The sequence below is a fragment of the Chrysochloris asiatica genome, unplaced genomic scaffold, assembly GCF_000296735.1.
Source record: "Chrysochloris asiatica unplaced genomic scaffold, ChrAsi1.0 scaffold00264, whole genome shotgun sequence".
Lineage (NCBI taxonomy): Eukaryota > Metazoa > Chordata > Mammalia > Afrosoricida > Chrysochloridae > Chrysochloris > Chrysochloris asiatica.
The window spans coordinates 1,588,123-1,604,621 of NW_006408782.1; the positions used below are offsets into that span (position 1 = coordinate 1,588,123).

At 39.3% G+C, this 16,499-nt stretch overlaps 1 protein-coding gene across 1 annotated transcript in view; it reads left to right on the forward strand.

Annotated features, from left to right (window-relative positions):
• The window catches only part of DNAH5 (dynein, axonemal, heavy chain 5), a 408,072-nt gene that overhangs the window by 177,973 nt on the left and 213,600 nt on the right, over positions 1 to 16,499 (forward strand). The window contains exons 39-42 of the mRNA XM_006874155.1: positions 2,001 to 2,135; positions 2,406 to 2,513; positions 8,343 to 8,496; positions 14,741 to 14,887. Coding sequence (XP_006874217.1) covers positions 2,001 to 2,135; positions 2,406 to 2,513; positions 8,343 to 8,496; positions 14,741 to 14,887 — 544 coding nt within the window. The remainder of the gene's footprint in view (positions 1 to 2,000; positions 2,136 to 2,405; positions 2,514 to 8,342; positions 8,497 to 14,740; positions 14,888 to 16,499) is intronic.

The window sequence follows — 16,499 nt, forward strand, 5'->3', positions numbered from 1 at the left end:
CCCGTAAAGATTTACACCCTCGGAAACCCTGTACAGGGTCGCTATGGGTCGGACCCGACTCGATGGCACTTAACAACAACAACAACAACAGCACTGTGGGTAAATGTGCTGGACTGCAAAGCTGGTTTGAACCACAAGGTCGATGGTTCAAACTTACCAGCCACTCTTCAGAAACCCTACACAGGGTCGCTATGGGTTGAAACCAACTCGATGGCACTTAACAACAACAACAATATATACAAATATGTAATGCATTAGGCAAATCTGCTGCATAAGACCTCTTTAAAGTTTTCAAGAACAAATATGTCAGTTTGAGGATTAAAGTGTGCCTTTTCAGTAACCTCATATGCATGTAAAAGGTGGACAACGAATAAGGAAGATGGTAAGATAACTGATGCATTGAATTATGGTGCTGGAGAAGATTAAAAGCACCTTGGACTGCCAGAAAAAGAAACAGATCTGTGTAGGAAGAAGTACAGACCAGAATGCTCCTTAGAAACCAGGATGTCTTTTCATACTTTGGACATATTATCAGGAGGGACCAGTTCCTGTAGAAGGAGGAGGTTCAGGGAAAAAGACAGAGACCCCAATGAGATGGATAGGCACAGTTTCAGCAGCAATGGGCTCAAGCTTAATGATTGTGAGGCTGGCACTGTACCGGCTAGAGCTTCATTTGGTCACTATGAGTCTGAACTGACTTGATGACACTTAACAATACCAACCACATCAACAAAAGTGACAGTATATACAAGGAGGCTTTAGAAAGTTAATGGGAAATTGGAATGAAAAGATAATGGAATTTTCATATAACACATTAATCCCTTTCCCTCCTCTGACCTTCATTCCAAACTTCTTTGAATTTACATTATTTTTTGTATCCTTGGTTTCAATCAGATTACATTGCTGTTCCGTTCCGAAGTTCTTACGTGGGTGTGTTCAGAACAAATAGAACTTCTGACATTGGCCTTAGAGTTTCATTGCTAGCCAGGTCTGACCTCCTTTTTTTTTTTTTTTTTTTTTAACCACTAAGCTTGGTTTCTTTTGCTTAGTGCAGCCCTTTCTCAGTCATCTTTTTGTCTTTCAAATAAAAACTTCTTTATTTCCATAAGAAACAGAATATTCACTTGTACTTCTTTCACTCCGCTAGCCCTTGTTCATAAGATTCTTGTAAAATGGAATCGAATGGTTAGCCTGTGTTGATCTCTGGGTGAGCACTGTGTGGTTTTCAAAGCATGCATGCCCAGGTGTTTAACTCCCACATAAGAGGATGCTTTCCTGGGCACTCTCAGCAGCAACATTTTCAAGTCATTGGTACTTTAATGAACGTTTGCTCACATGCGTATTTTATTACCTGTGGTGTTGTAATTAAGCCCTGGACTGCAAGGCCAGAGATTCAAATTCTTCAACCACTCTTCAAAAACTCTATACAGGGTCACTATGAGTAGGAACTGACTTGACAGCACTTAACAGTAACAATAATGGCAGGAACTCAGCACTGGACTTCAAACCACAGGGTTGAATGTTCGAGCCCACCAGTTGCTCCATGGGGAGATTTAAGAGCCTCAGAATCTCCATGCAGATTCACTGTGAGTTGGAACCAACTCGATGGTAATTAACAATAACAACAACCCTCCAAATGCTTAGTATTATGTGATGTCTATGTTTCCAGCCGCTTTAGGAGATAGTTGGGTTTTAATGATTCACTTGACACGTGTTGTTGAAATTTGGTATGATTGAACTCTTCACATGTAAGCTATGGGGTTAGCAGAACAGAGACAGCTCTCTGAGTTGTCCTTAGCCTTCCCCCCTCTGGGGAGCCCTGTGTGTCATATGGTTACTGGTCTATTGGTTTACTTATCCTGCCCTTTTGTGGTAGGTTTGGAGCACATTCCTTTTGGTTAGCAGCTAAGCACTTCACTGCTGCTGAGCTACCAGGGTAGCTCTTGTTCCCTTGGATAACCTAATATTGGAATCAAGCCTGTGTCTCTCACTCCCTTCAGGTACATTATGACTTTGGTCTGCGGAACATTCTGTCTGTGCTGCGGACGCTGGGAGCAGCAAAGAGAGCTAACCCCACAGATACAGAATCCACCATCGTCATGCGTGTTCTACGAGATATGAATCTCTCTAAACTGGTAGGATTCCCAGAGGAAAATGTCCTGGGTCAGCTAACCAAGCACAAATGGGTTGTAGCAATACTTGTTTAAAATGCTCCCGCAAAGATTTACGGCCTTAGAAGCCATATACAAGGTTGCTAGGAGTTGGAAGTAACTCAATGGTACACAATGACAACAACAACAACATAATAAAATAATTGGTCTGTGCTGGGCATTTTCAGGTAGTCTGGAACTTGCTATGTTTGTGCTAAAAGAGGTGATCTGCTTTCTCTTCCCTTTCCCTCTTAGATTGATGAGGATGAGCCCTTATTTTTGAGTTTGATTGAAGACCTCTTTCCAAATATTCTTTTGGACAAAGCTGGTTATCCTGAACTGGAAGCAGCCATTGGTAGACAGGTAATGCATTTCATAGGGTTCCAAGTGCTGTGTTTGTTTCCTTCGAAATTAATAGGAATCAAGCTTGCACATGGCTTAACCCTGTGGGTTTGGAGAATAGCACACCTGGGCTGCACTTACTGGTTCAGAGAGGTGAGGCCATTGCACACAATGACAAGTCTTCTAACAGGGTGTCTCCAGCACCATGTGGCCAGTACAGCCATCGTGCATGTCAACCAGTTGCTGTCAAGCCAATTGTGGCTCATATTGACCTTGTGCATGTCAGGATACAACTGTGCTCCACAGGTTTTTCAATGGCTGATATTTTTCAGTAGTATTAGGAGTCGTGGTGTGGTGCTGTGGGTTAATGCGCCAGACTGTGAAGCCGTTTGAACTGCAAGATCTGCGGTTCAAGCTCACCAGCTACTCCTCAGAAACCCTATACAAGGTTGCTATGGGTCAGAACCAACTCAGTGGCACTTAACAACAGGTTGCCTTATTTCTGAGGTGCCTCTGGGTGAACTGAAACTTTTGGGTTAGCAGCAGAGCACTTAATGGTTTGTACCACCAGGGGCTCCAGTTTTGTTTTTTAAGTGCCATTGAGTTGCTTCCAACTCATAATGACCCTGTATAGGGTCTTCAAAGAGCTGCTAGTGAGTCTGAACTTCCAACCTTGAGGTTCAAACCAACCTTGAGGTTGAGTGTTTATCCTATAGCACCATACCAGGATTCCTGCCAGGGGCTCGATTCTTGTGCAAATGGACCAGTTATTGATGGAACCTTTCTATACCAAATTCAGAGATGAACTGTGCCTGGTCATCAGGGGCTGGGTGAGGGCTCAGTTTGCTGCCTTGCTCCTACTTGGCTTGGTACTGTCTTTGGCCCTGGTGTTTGCCATGTTGCTTTGATCTTTAGGCTCCTGATTTGATCTACCCAGGAATCTCATGTGCCTTCTCAGTTACTGTGCTCACCTCCTGGACCCAGAATCTCATCTGTGATTTCTTTCTTGAGGTCTGGGGATCCAGCAATAGTTCTCTGGGTTTTCCCTGATACTTGGTGCAGCTCCAACTTTTTATAGTCTCTCTGGTAATGGAAATGAAGCATGCATACCTTGTTCCTATGAAGAACAAAAGCTTTCTTTCCTATGAAGAAGAAGGGTTTGCAATCAAAATTGGTTCTATAGAAGTAGCAACTAGTTCACATTTATAACATGCATTTCTACTCCTTGAAATGATTTATAATAAATATCTGAATGGTCTTTGGGTGAAGCACTTGATTGGTACTCTATAACTGGACTGCTAACCACAAAGTCGGTGATTCAAACATACCAGCTGCTCTTGCAAACCCTCCACAGGCTTGCTGTGAGGCAGAACCAAAGTGAAGGCACACAACAATATCCCCACCTAGCAGTCTGCAGAAGAAATGTCTGGTGATCTGCTTTTGTTAATATTACAACAACAAAAATGATATGGAGCAGTTCTATTCTGAAACACATGGGGTCTCCATGAGTCAGAATCAACTTCCTGACATGTTTTTTTGCTTTTGTTTCTTAATTTTTAATGGTCTAATTTAATATATTTTTCTTTAATAAAGTAGATTATGAAATATGAATTTCTTGATTAGGTAATGATAAATAATTTCTTCATCTTATGACTAAATATTTTTGTAGCATTGTCAAAAAAAGAAATTGTAAAATAATTTAGAAGATAACAACATTAGAAATTTGTAGCATCAGACAGATCAAAGAACCAACCGACACTGATGTGTGAGCTTTATAAAAAATGATTTTAAATGAAATTAAAAGCATCATTTTCAGTGGATTCAGACACAGCATGATGGTTAAGGAAACAAATTCTGAGACTGAACTTCTTGCCCTCAAATCCTACTCTTTAACTTTAAAAGTTTGAAAAGCTTGGGCAAATTACTCAGTCTATGAATAACTTCCATACAACCGGAATGTTCCTTGGAAGCCAGGATGGTGAAACCTTGTCTCTTATACTTCAGACATATTGTCAGGAGGGACAAGTCACTGGAGAAGGATATCATGTTTGGTAAAGTGGAAGGTCAGAGAAAGACCCCCAGCAAGATGGATTGGCACAGTGGCAGCATCAATGGTCGTCTATCTTAACAGTGATTGTGAGGATGACCCAGGCCCAGTCAAAATGGACTCAATGGCACCTAACAAAACAACAACATTGTATTATCTATAAAATGAGAATATTAATAGTACCTATCTCATTGGGTTGTTATAGAGATTAAATTTGGAATAATGTTTGGCACATTGTAAACTTCCATATACATATTCATAGATGAGCACCTACTTAGTACTTAGTACTTATATGAACTTATAAAGTCTTCTTGACATTTATATGGAATTTCAGTCAACTTGGGCTACTAATATTTACTTCTTGCTGTTAAGTGCCATTGAGTCAGTTCTGACCCAAAGCAATATAGGGTTTCTAAGGAGCAATGGTGAACTTGAACTGCCGACCTTGCAGTTCAAACGGCTTTGCAGTCTGGCTCATAAGTATCTTTTATTAAATGAAATGCTTAAAAATTATTTTACTATTTGAATAATTTACTAATCTCTTCTTCAAAAGTGATGATGAAATTGAAGAATTTTAGCAACTTCTTCAGTCTGAAATTTATCAAACATGCAATCAAGATGTATTGATAATTATTGGCGATTATCAGTGTGGTGGTTGGAAACAACCTGTAAACTCTCACTCAATTCACAATAAAAACTTTAAGAAAAACCACACACACAACAAAATGACTGGGGAAGAGCTGCCTCCTCAGAGCAGAGTTGACTGTGATGACATGAATGGATTAAAGCATTTGGGACCTTTCATTTACTAATGGGAGACAATTCAAAATGAAGAGAAACACATTCATCATCAAAAAGAACATATCAAGATCTGTCTTGAAGTACAATACAACACTGTTGTTATAGGATAATATCCATATGCTTACATGGAAGACCAGTTAATACAGCTGTTATTCAGATTTACACACCAACCCTAAAGGCAGTCATGATGAAATTGAATAATTCTACCCACTTATTCAGTTTGAAATTGATCAAACATATAATCAAGATATATTGATCATTACTGGTGATTGGAATGAAAAGGTTGGGAGCAAAGAGGAAGGATCAGTAGTTGGAAAATATGGTCTTGGTGATAGAAATGATGCTGGATATTGCATGAAAGAATTTTGTAAGACTAATGATACCTTCATTGCAAATGCATTTTTCCATCAGTATGTTGTTGTTAAGTGCTTTCAAGTAGGCTCCGACCCACAGTGGCCCTGTATAGGGTTTCCAAGGAGTGGCTAGTGAGCTTTAACCACTGACCTTGCAGTTCAAACTGACTTTGCATTAACCCACAGTGCCACACCAGGAGTCAAATAGTATAAAAAGCATCTAAACACATGGACCACACACGATGGAATACACAGGAATCAAATTGACTACATCAGTGGGAAGAGATGGTGGAAAAGCTTAATCAGCCAAAACAAGGCCAGTGGCCAACTGTTGAGCAGACCATCTAGTGTTCTTTCTTATGCAAGACCAGGCTGAACCAGAAGAAAATTAAAAGACGTTCATGAGAACCAACATATGATCTTGAATGTATCCTACCTGAATAGCTCTAGAAACCATCTCAAGAATAGATATCATGCATGAAACACTAACAACCGAAGGCCAGAAGTGTTGTGGGATGGCATCTAGAACATCATACAGGAAGAAAGCAAAAGGTCATTGAAAAGACAAGAAAGGAAGAAAAGACCAAAATCGATGGCGGACGAGACTCTGAAATTACTCTTGAATGTATAGATGCTAAAGTGACTGGAAGAAATGAGGAAGTAAAAGAGCTAACCAGAAAATTTCAAAGGACAGCTTGAGAAGACAAAGTCAAGTATCATAATGAAATAGGTAAAGACCTGGAGTTAGAAAACCGAAAGGGAAGAACACTGCCAACATTCCTCAAGCTGAAAGAACTGAAGAAAACATTCAAGTCTTGAAGCATTCTATGGACAAAATACTGAAGGATGCAGAAAGCATGAAGAGAAGATGGAAGGTATATACAGAGTCACAGTATCAAAAATAAATGGTTGATGTTCAGCTTTTTCTAATCAAGATTCAATGGTACTGAAGGGAGAAATGCAAGCAGCACTGAAGGCACTGGCAAAAAAGACAACTCCAGGAATCGACAAAATGCAAATTGAAATCTTTCAACAAATTGATGCAGTGCTGGAGGCACTCGCTCATCTATGCCAAGAAATTTGGAAGCCAACTACCTGGCCAATTGATCGGAAGAGATCCATATTTGTGCCTATTTTGAAGCAAGGTGGCTCAACAGAATGCAGAAATCATCGAATTTTGTTGAAGATAAATACAAAATAGTTGCAACGGTACATTGACAGAGAACAGCCAGAAATTCCAGTCAGATTCAGAAGAGGATGTGACATGAGGGATATCACTACTGACACCAGATAGATCTTGGCTGAAAGAAGATAATACCAGAAAGATATGTCCCTGTGCTTTATTGACTACACAGCTTTCGATTGTGTGGATCATGACAAGCTATGTATAACATTGCCAAGAATAGGTATTCCAGAATACTTAATTGTGCTCATGAGGAACCTGTATATAGACTAAGGGGACAATAAATGGTTTAAAATCAGGAACATTGTATACCAGGGATGCATTCTTTCACCATATTTATTCAGTCTGTATGCTGAGCAAATAATCTGAGAAACTGGATTATGTGAAGAAGAATGTGACATCTGGATTGGAAGAAGACACATTAACAATCTGCAATATGCAGATGATACAACCTTGCTTGCTGGAAGCAAAGAATACGTAAAATACTTACTGATGAAGATCAAAGACTAAAACCTTCAGTATGGATTGTATTTACACATAAAGAAAACATACTCCCAAGTGGACCAGCAAATATCATGATAAATGGAGAAAAGATTGAAGTTGTCAAAGACTTCAATTTGCTTGGATCCACTATAAACTCTCATGAAAGCTGCAGTCAAGATATCAAATAATGCATTTCATTAGGCAAATCTGCTGCACGACACTCTTTAAAATGTCTAAGAGCAAAGATATAAGTTTGAGGACTAAGGTGTGACTGACCCACGTCATGGCATTTTGCATTTGAAAGTTGGACATTGAATAGAAAGACTATAGAAGAATGTAAGCATCTGAGTTATCGTGTTGGAGAAGAATATTAGAAGTACCATGAACTGCTGGAAGAACAAACAAATCCATGTTGGAAAAGTACAGCCAGACTTTTCCTTACAAGCCAGCATGATGAGACTTTGTCTCTCACATTCAGACATGTTGACAAGGGGGAGCAGTCTCTGTCGAAGAACATCATGCTTGGCAGAGTGTAGGGTCAGTGGAAAAGAAGCAGAAGAGTTCATGAGAGAGGTTGGCACAGCATCAAGGTGACAGCAGCAAGGACCCCGAGCATAATGATTGTGAAGATGAGGGAGGACTAGGCATTGTTTTGTTCTGTTGTGCATAGCATTGGAACCGACTCAATAGCACCTGACAAAAACAACAAAGCATCGTTTCTTAAATGAAACACTGAAAATTCATTTTACCATTTTGAATCTCTGTTCTTAAGTTGCTCCTAAAACAAAGTTTCATTGAAATGCTAATCTGAGTATAATTGTATTCAGTTCCCAAAGACAAATTCTTGTTTCTTATTGGTTTTGGATTTCAGTTTGATGGTGTTAAAAATACCGTGATTTTATGCCTATGTGTATCTTGAACACAATGGAAATCCCTGACCATTGTGGATTTGATATAATGCAATTTTTATTAAACGTTTTTAGGTTGAAGGAGCTGGCTTAATTAACCATCCTCCCTGGAAACTGAAAGTCATCCAGTTGTTTGAAACACAGAGGGTTCGACATGGAATGATGACTCTGGGTCCCAGTGGGGCAGGGAAGACCACCTGCATCCACACGTTGATGAAAGCCATGACAGGTACGGGCCGACCAAGGTACCTTGTTGGGACACATTTGAATGCCTCATGGTAGATGCTTTAATGCATTTTTATAGGAGGAAATGTTGGTTCATTGATAATTGTGTAGATTTCATAGAGAATGCTTCCTGAGTGCCTTTATGCATTATGCTTTATGTTTTACATATGCGATGTCATTTCTTTCTCACAGTAATCTTAAGGAAACAAAAACAAACCCCTAAACCAAAACAGTTGCTGTCAAGTAAATACTGACTCATGATGACCCCATATGTATTGAAATAAAACTGCAATCCTTATGATTTTCTAGAAGTAAATTTTCAGGACTTTCTTCTGAGGTGCCTTTGTGTGTACTGTCATCTTTGATCCTTTGGATCCTATGTACTACCCATGGGTTCTCATCTTACAAGGTGGTTGTTATTTAGTATAAGAACTGAGGCTCAATTTCACTGATGCTAGAAATCACACTAAACTACGCACTGGACTGCTGACCACAAGGTTGGCAGTTCAAACCCACCAGCCTCTCCTTGGAAATCGTTTACTGGGTTGCTATGAGTGGGAACAGACTGTACAGCACTTAACAATGACAACAACACTGATCAAAAAGTTGGTGTTGGGAAGATGAAGACTTCAAACCCGCTCATTGAAAACCTGGAATCCTGATGTGTTGTTGTAAGATCAGCACCGGACACTGAACCACAAGGTTGCCAGTTCAAAGTCAATAGCTGTTCCTCGGAAACCCTATACAGGGTCGCTGAGTCAGAACTGACAAGGCAGCATTTAACAACAACAACAAAGATTCCAAATGCCTGTAAAGCTTGCAAATCCTTGGCCATCTCAGGACAATGAGCTTTGCCACATTCTTCATGATTCCTGTATTCTGTGATTGCAGTAAGACACTAATGACCCTCATCTCTGGCCATGGCAGAGTTGAGTTCCAGAAATGTCATGATACTTTGGTTGTTAAAAGGCAGTCCAGACAGATCTCAGAGATACTGTTGCTTCCATCACAGAATGCCACAGCAAAGTGAATTTTGAATAAAAAGTGAATTTTGAATAAAATGAGCATTTTATTTTCCCAACGTATGTAAAATTATGTTTATACTATCTTGTCATCTATTAAGTGTGCAGTAGCATTTTGGAAAAGCTTTAAATGTTGTGAGAATAACCAAAATCTGTGAAGTGAGCACACTCTAGTAGAAAAATGGCGCCGATAGGCTTGCTCAAGGATGAGTTGCCACCAACCTTCAATTTGTGAAAAAACACAGTATCTGCAAAGTGCAATAAAGCAAAGCCCAGTAATGTAAGCTATAGCTGTGGGCATGGTCCTGCAGAGAAAAAAGTTTCCAGTCAGTTCATGGAATCTCACTTCGCTGAGATTGAGGCAGTGGTTGCTGGAGATTGCTTTGTGTGCTCTAAAGTCCTATACATGTTGGATTTAGGGCCAGTTCCCTCAGTTCTGAGAGGAAGTAAAATCCCTGCTGGGGGCTCTTCAGACTGAAATGGGACTGGATCCTCAGCCAGCGTCTGCCTCTACTTCCACTGAGGCTGTACACCTGCAGGATTTATCATTCCATTTTTACATCTGTTATTAAGATTTTGCTTTGGGATTTTCATATCACTTTGAAATGATTATGTTTTGTTTCTCAAGTTATGCTTAATATTTTTGTTGCAGTTATGAAGCTGCCGTTTGCTAATAAACTACGAAAACACCTGGTACAATGACTTGAGCCAAAATGAATGCTAAATATTAAACAGTATAGATACATTATGTATAATGTGTTTAAATTATGTAATACACTTGGCATCACTGACTTTGGAGAAGTTTCTTGCAAAGATGAATTAATCATTGGAATGTTTGCTATTTATTAACCTATTCTTGGTTTTAGTATTCAGAGCAAATATTTGTTACCTGAAGTAACACATTGTTGCTTGCTAGAAACTTCAATTATACAAAAGATTGAGTAATTGAGTAATGGGTTTGAAGACATGTTGTAAATTATTTGTCTCTGCATTCATCATTTATTTGTTCATCAAATGACTTGGGAAACATTCTCTACCCAGTTCAGTACTAGAAATGGTAAAACAGACGTAAAAAAATATGACTTTGTCTTCAAGGTTCTGAAAGTACAGAGGGGAGAGAAGTATGGACACAGATAATTATACTCAGTAAGAACTAGTCTGAGGAAGGTTTGAAAAATTGTTCTGTGAAGAGACAAAGGAAATCAGAAGCCTTTGTAGGGACCTAGAGTCGGCTTTGAAAACCCTATGGACTACAGTTCTACCCTGCACACCTGGCTGGGTGCAGAGTAGAATCGACTTAACGACAACTAACAACAGAGTAGGCTTATAGATGTTGTGTTGCTTCAGCTGAGCCTTGAGGGATGATTGGTCCATGTGTGAAAGATGTTCTCATCAGGAAGAAGGCAGGGCGGGAAGCAGCATGACACAGCTGGGGAAGTGGTTTGGCACAGCAGAAATGTAACTTGCATGTGAGGTGGGAGGGAGGGAGATGAGGCTGGATATGGAAGTGTCACAGATGTTACTGGTTCCTAGTGCCACATCCCTTTGATCCTGCCCTGTTGTAGATGTGTCTGTGTTGGACTATACCCTTTCAAAGAAAAGTAGATTAGGACTTTCATTGAAACTAGGGAACCGGCTGAGTATGGAAACAAAAGTAGAGTAGGAATAATGCCTTTGAGGCAGCCATGCCTCAACCATAGGGAAGAAGACCAAAACTGGTAAACAACAACAACAACAAACCCATAGCACCACCACAAAAACCTCTTGCCATAAAATCAAGTCATGGAGATCCCATGTGTTTCAGAGTAGAAGCAGATCCCAGGAGTTTTCTTGGCTGCAATCTTTTTTTTTTTTTAAAAAAACTAAAGCTTTTATTGTGAATTAAGTGATAGTTTACATGGGAGAACATCAGTTTTACACTCATCCTATTGTATTTCGTTTCATTGCAATGATTACAATCCCCTCCATGCATCATCACTTAACAGTGTTTGCTTCTATTCACTCTGTTTTTTGTTTTTGTTATTTTTTAATTTTTTTTGGATGTACACAAAAATACTTAGGAATATAAAATCATTTAAACAACCAAAGGGCACATTCTGTGAGTCTGCTTCCTGGCTGCCAGCACACAGCCTTTCTCTTTCCATGAGTCTAGAGTCCTCAGCTGCTCTATCTCTCTATGCCATCCTTCTGACTATTTCTGGTGTTGCTGCTTCTCTGGATCGGGTTCCATATTCCATTCATGCTCTTCTCCTTTGATGGTCGCAGGGTCCTCTGTTCTTGGAACGTAAGATTAACTACTCTCCACTTTATGTTACAAAACTTCTACCTTTATGATTGTGACAAACACATTTAGTCATGATAACAATTACACACTATTGAATCATAAGAATCTTATCCCTATCTCCTTTCACCAGATCCATCTAGACAAGATGAGAACATTTCAGTGGGGATTCTACCTTCCCCCACACACTCAGCAACTAAGCTCCTTCTTGAAAACTTGTAAGCCAGTCACTTTGTGCCTTTATAGCCTCTTCTGCCCCGATTTTAGGTAGCCTGTATGCTGAGGGGATAGGTTTGATCCTTGATGTAAAGACTCTTTCCTTTTCAGGTAGAATTTTTAGCTACTACATAAATATTGGTCAAGTTCATCAAATTGTAGCAATTTGCATTTGTTTCCTTTATCTCATTTCTTTATCTTCCTTTAGTTGAGCTCTGGTCATCAAGCCATTGAAACTAGGACAAATGGGCACTCTGTAAGTTTGGGTATTTTTGTGTGTCTCTCCTCACTTTATATCAGCTTGATGCTTCACTCTCAGCTTTAGCCCTCTGTGGCTAGGTCAATGTCCATGGGCTCTGAGTTCCCAAGTTGTCAGACCAACCAGCCCTTCCTCTTCTCTCTTTCATCTCAAAGTCTACAGGAGTCTGTGGAACTTGGTGGAAATCAGCTCATATCTTCATTGCTGCCTTTCCCCATTTTCACTCACAAATAGACCAACATGGTTGCCAGCAAGCTCACATGCCTGCTCGTGTGTTCCCTTTGAGTTTCAGTCTTGGAGAGGCGTTTGTCCCGAAGGGACTTGACTGCTTGCTTTGATGGTTCCCTGGTGAACAGCTTGCATGCACTTGTAGTATCTTGGCTGTAATCTTATGGAAAGAAATACTAGACCATTTTTCCCTATGCTGCTGAGATATTCAAACTACCAACCTTTCAGATAATAGCTGAAAATAAACCATTTGCACTGTCCAGGGATGAGAAGAGTTGATGGCTTATATCCCACTTACTTCCTTTCAGAGCAACAGTACATCTATGACCAGCCCCAAAATGCATCCTTTACTGACTTTCTCTCTTCCTGACTCATTCTCTGTTTTCCCTCATTCCAGCTTCAATTTTTGTCTCAGGCTCTGCTTTTAGTGGGAATCCAAATAAAGAGAGTACATATGGCACGAGGAACCTTGTAGTCATATGAATTATCCAGATTTTAAAATGTAAACTATATTGTTAAAATTTATTTTATAGTTGAGAATATACACAGCAAAACATACATTAGTTCAACAGTGTATGTGTCACATGTGATTCAGTGACCTTTTTCATCCCTTTGAGTTGTATCAACATTCGCACTTTCCCTTTCAGAGTTCCCATTAACACAAACTCACTAACCCTTAAACTTCCTACATAATCTTTCTAGTTGTTGTTGTCACTTTGATCTTAAAAGAGCATAATGCACAAGGCAGACATTTTTTTACTAGATATGGTAAACTGTTGTTTGGTTTTGAGGAGACATCATGGAATATTTTTGGTGTAAGACGTAAAGATCAACTCAAGGCAGTTGTTTCCGGGCCTCATCTAGCAATTAAGGTTCTAGAACTAAATATCTAGGTTTTAATCTCTACATTCTAGGAAGCCAACACTCTGTGTTGAAGACCATCTGAGAGTGGCGGTGGTGGTGGTGGTGGTGGTTATGTGCCGTGGAGTCGGTTCCCTTACTGAGTGTAGACTTGGGAAAATGGAAGGGTGATCTGGAGTCAGAAAGGAGGCCACAAGAAGAAAGAACACTGAGAATTAGAGGCTGGCTTGATGACAGCTAGCCACTACCAATCCCCACCACCACAACCACTGTCTAAGACAAAATGATGAGGAAAGACTCAGTAAGTGTCTAGAAGAGAATCAAGAACTGGTTTAATGATCACGTAAAAGTCAAGCTTTTTTCTTTGCTTGTTGACTCTGCATATAAAAATGTTATAGCATTTCAAATGAAAATGATAAAATTCTACCTACCACTATAGTTTTTGATAGTTTCTTTTTACGGGCAACAGATCAAGTCCAATGTTCACCTATGAAGCTGTCACATGCGAAAATTTTGGTGGCTTTTTGTAAAGTGTGATTAGATTGAAAAAAAAAAATTGCCCAAGTTTTATGACTATGATGTATTGTAAAAGCAGTGTTGTGACTCTTAAGTTGAACTTCTGCTGCACTATTCATGAAATAGTGCAGGTAATTACTACAAAAAGAGAACTACAGTTTAATTATCTAAATGAGCCCTAATGTAACATCTTTCTAATGTACACATGTGGCTGTGTTTGCGATCTTTCACACAGTCTGTCCTATATTAGCATCTATTTTTATGGTTTTATATTTGAAGCCTTCTGTTTCCTCGCTTCGGCTTATTAATCATAGTCACTCATGTACAAAATCCCAGGCTTTTAGGAGTAACTACTCTTAGGGTTTGAGAAATGCAGATATATTTCCTGAGGTTGACAAAAGAAAAGTCCTTGATTCATGCGACATTTGTTTTGCTTAAGCACTCCACAGTAAGGAGGCAAGTGCACACTTCAACAAATCAAACCTGGAGAGAATGTAGCAACTCCTAGGTCACATTTCAGGCATGAGATTTAATCAAGTACACCATCAACCCAAAGAGTTTGGAAATATGATATCTAATGAACCCCCAGATTACATTCTTTCCTTTATAAATTTGAGCATGATGTTCTTTATCTACCCTCTGCAATATGAAATTTTCTTTTAAAGATGATAAGAATTACATGTCTTAAGTAAAGTCAAGTGAGGCCAATTACAATAACTCAAAATGTGGAAGATATATGTTTTCAATGTAATTTTTAATTTTTCATATTTTATATGCTGACAGTAGTACATGACATATTAGTGCAGTGTTGCCTACTGATGGTTCTGCATCTTAGTTGTTTAAAATTTGGATTTATTTGCTATAGATTGTGGAAAACCACACCGGGAAATGAGAATGAATCCTAAAGCAATTACAGCCCCGCAGATGTTTGGTCGGCTTGATGTAGCCACAAATGACTGGACAGATGGAATATTTTCTACGCTTTGGAGGAAAACATTGAAAGCTAAGAAAGGTAGAAGATGAATTACAAGTATTATTTTTTGGCATGTGCTTTTTAATTTATTTACTTATTTAAGTTTTTATTGTGAACTGAGTGATAGTTTAATTGGGAGAACATCGGCTTTACACCATTGTTTTGTTGCAATGATTACAATCTCCTCCGTGCATCATCATTCAACAGTATTTGCTTCCATTCCCTTGTGTTAAACAAAATAGTTGGTGACTTTATAGAATTGATAGAACAACTTGGTTCTCCATATAATATCTTAACTAAGTATAATATGAAGAAAAACGTGGCATCTGGATTGGAGGAAGACTCATTAACAACCTGCGATATGCAGATGATACAACCTTGATCTGTGAAAGTGAAGAGGACTTGAAACATTTACTTATGAAGATTAAAGAGCACAGCCTTCGATATGGAATACATCTCAATGTCAAGAAAACAAAAATCCTCACCACTGGACCAATAAACAACATTCTTATCAATGGAGAAAAGATTGAAGTTGTCAAGGACTTCATTCTTCTTGGATCAACTATCAACACTCGCGGAAGTAGCAGTCAAGAGATCAGACGACGTATTGCACTGGGCAAATCTACTGCACAGGAACTTTTTAAAGTGTTGAAGAGTAGAGATGTCAGCTTGAGGACTAGGGTGCGCCTGACCCAGGCCATTGTGTTTTCAATAGCCTCATATGGATGCGAAAGCTGGACAGTGAATAAGGAGGATCGTAGAAGAATTGATGCCTTTGAGTTGTGGTGTTGGAGGAGAATACTGAAAGTGCCATGGACTGCCAAAAGAACCAATAGATCTGTTTTGGAAGAAGTGCAGCCAGAGTGCTCCTTGGAGGCCAGGATGGCTAAGCTTCGTCTCTCCTACTTTGGACATATTATCCGGAGGAAACAATCGCTGGAGAAGGATGTCATGCTGGGTAAGGTGGAGGGTCAGAGAAAAAGAGGAAGACCCCCAACGAGATGGATCAGCCAGGTGGCATCATTGATGGACTCAAGTGTGACAGCGGTAGTGAGGTTGGCCCAGGATCGAACATTGTTTCGTTCTGCTGTGCATGGGGTCGCTATGAGTTGGTTCCGACTCTATGGCACTTGACAACAACAAGTATAATATTTGTGAATGTTGAAATGCTGAAATTATTGACGTCTTATTGTTGTCAACGAGTCCCGTGTGGCACTGTAGGATAAGCACTAGTTGAAAATATCAACCTTTGCTTTCTGCTAAATGAAGTGGCATGTCAGCAAAAAAAAAAAAAAAGGAAGACCCCCAACGAGATGAACTGACACAGTGACTGTAACAATGAAGATAAAAGGATGGTGAAGTTGGCATAGGACAAGGCTGTGTTTTGGGTTATAAAGGGCATTCTTCTTTTTAAATCCTTCTGTATATCTGTGATATTTTAAATCAATGGAAAAGCTGTTAAGGAGAATTGATAATATTGAGTAAAGTGGGTACAGCCTTAAAAAAAAAAAAGATGTTTATATTAAAAAAAACAAAAACAAAAGAAAATTATCTTCTCTGGAGGTGGGGGAGATGATGTAGATGAAAAATAGTGAACTGAAAACTATACTATTTAGATGTATACTGGTGTTTGGTTGTTCTTTAAACAAGC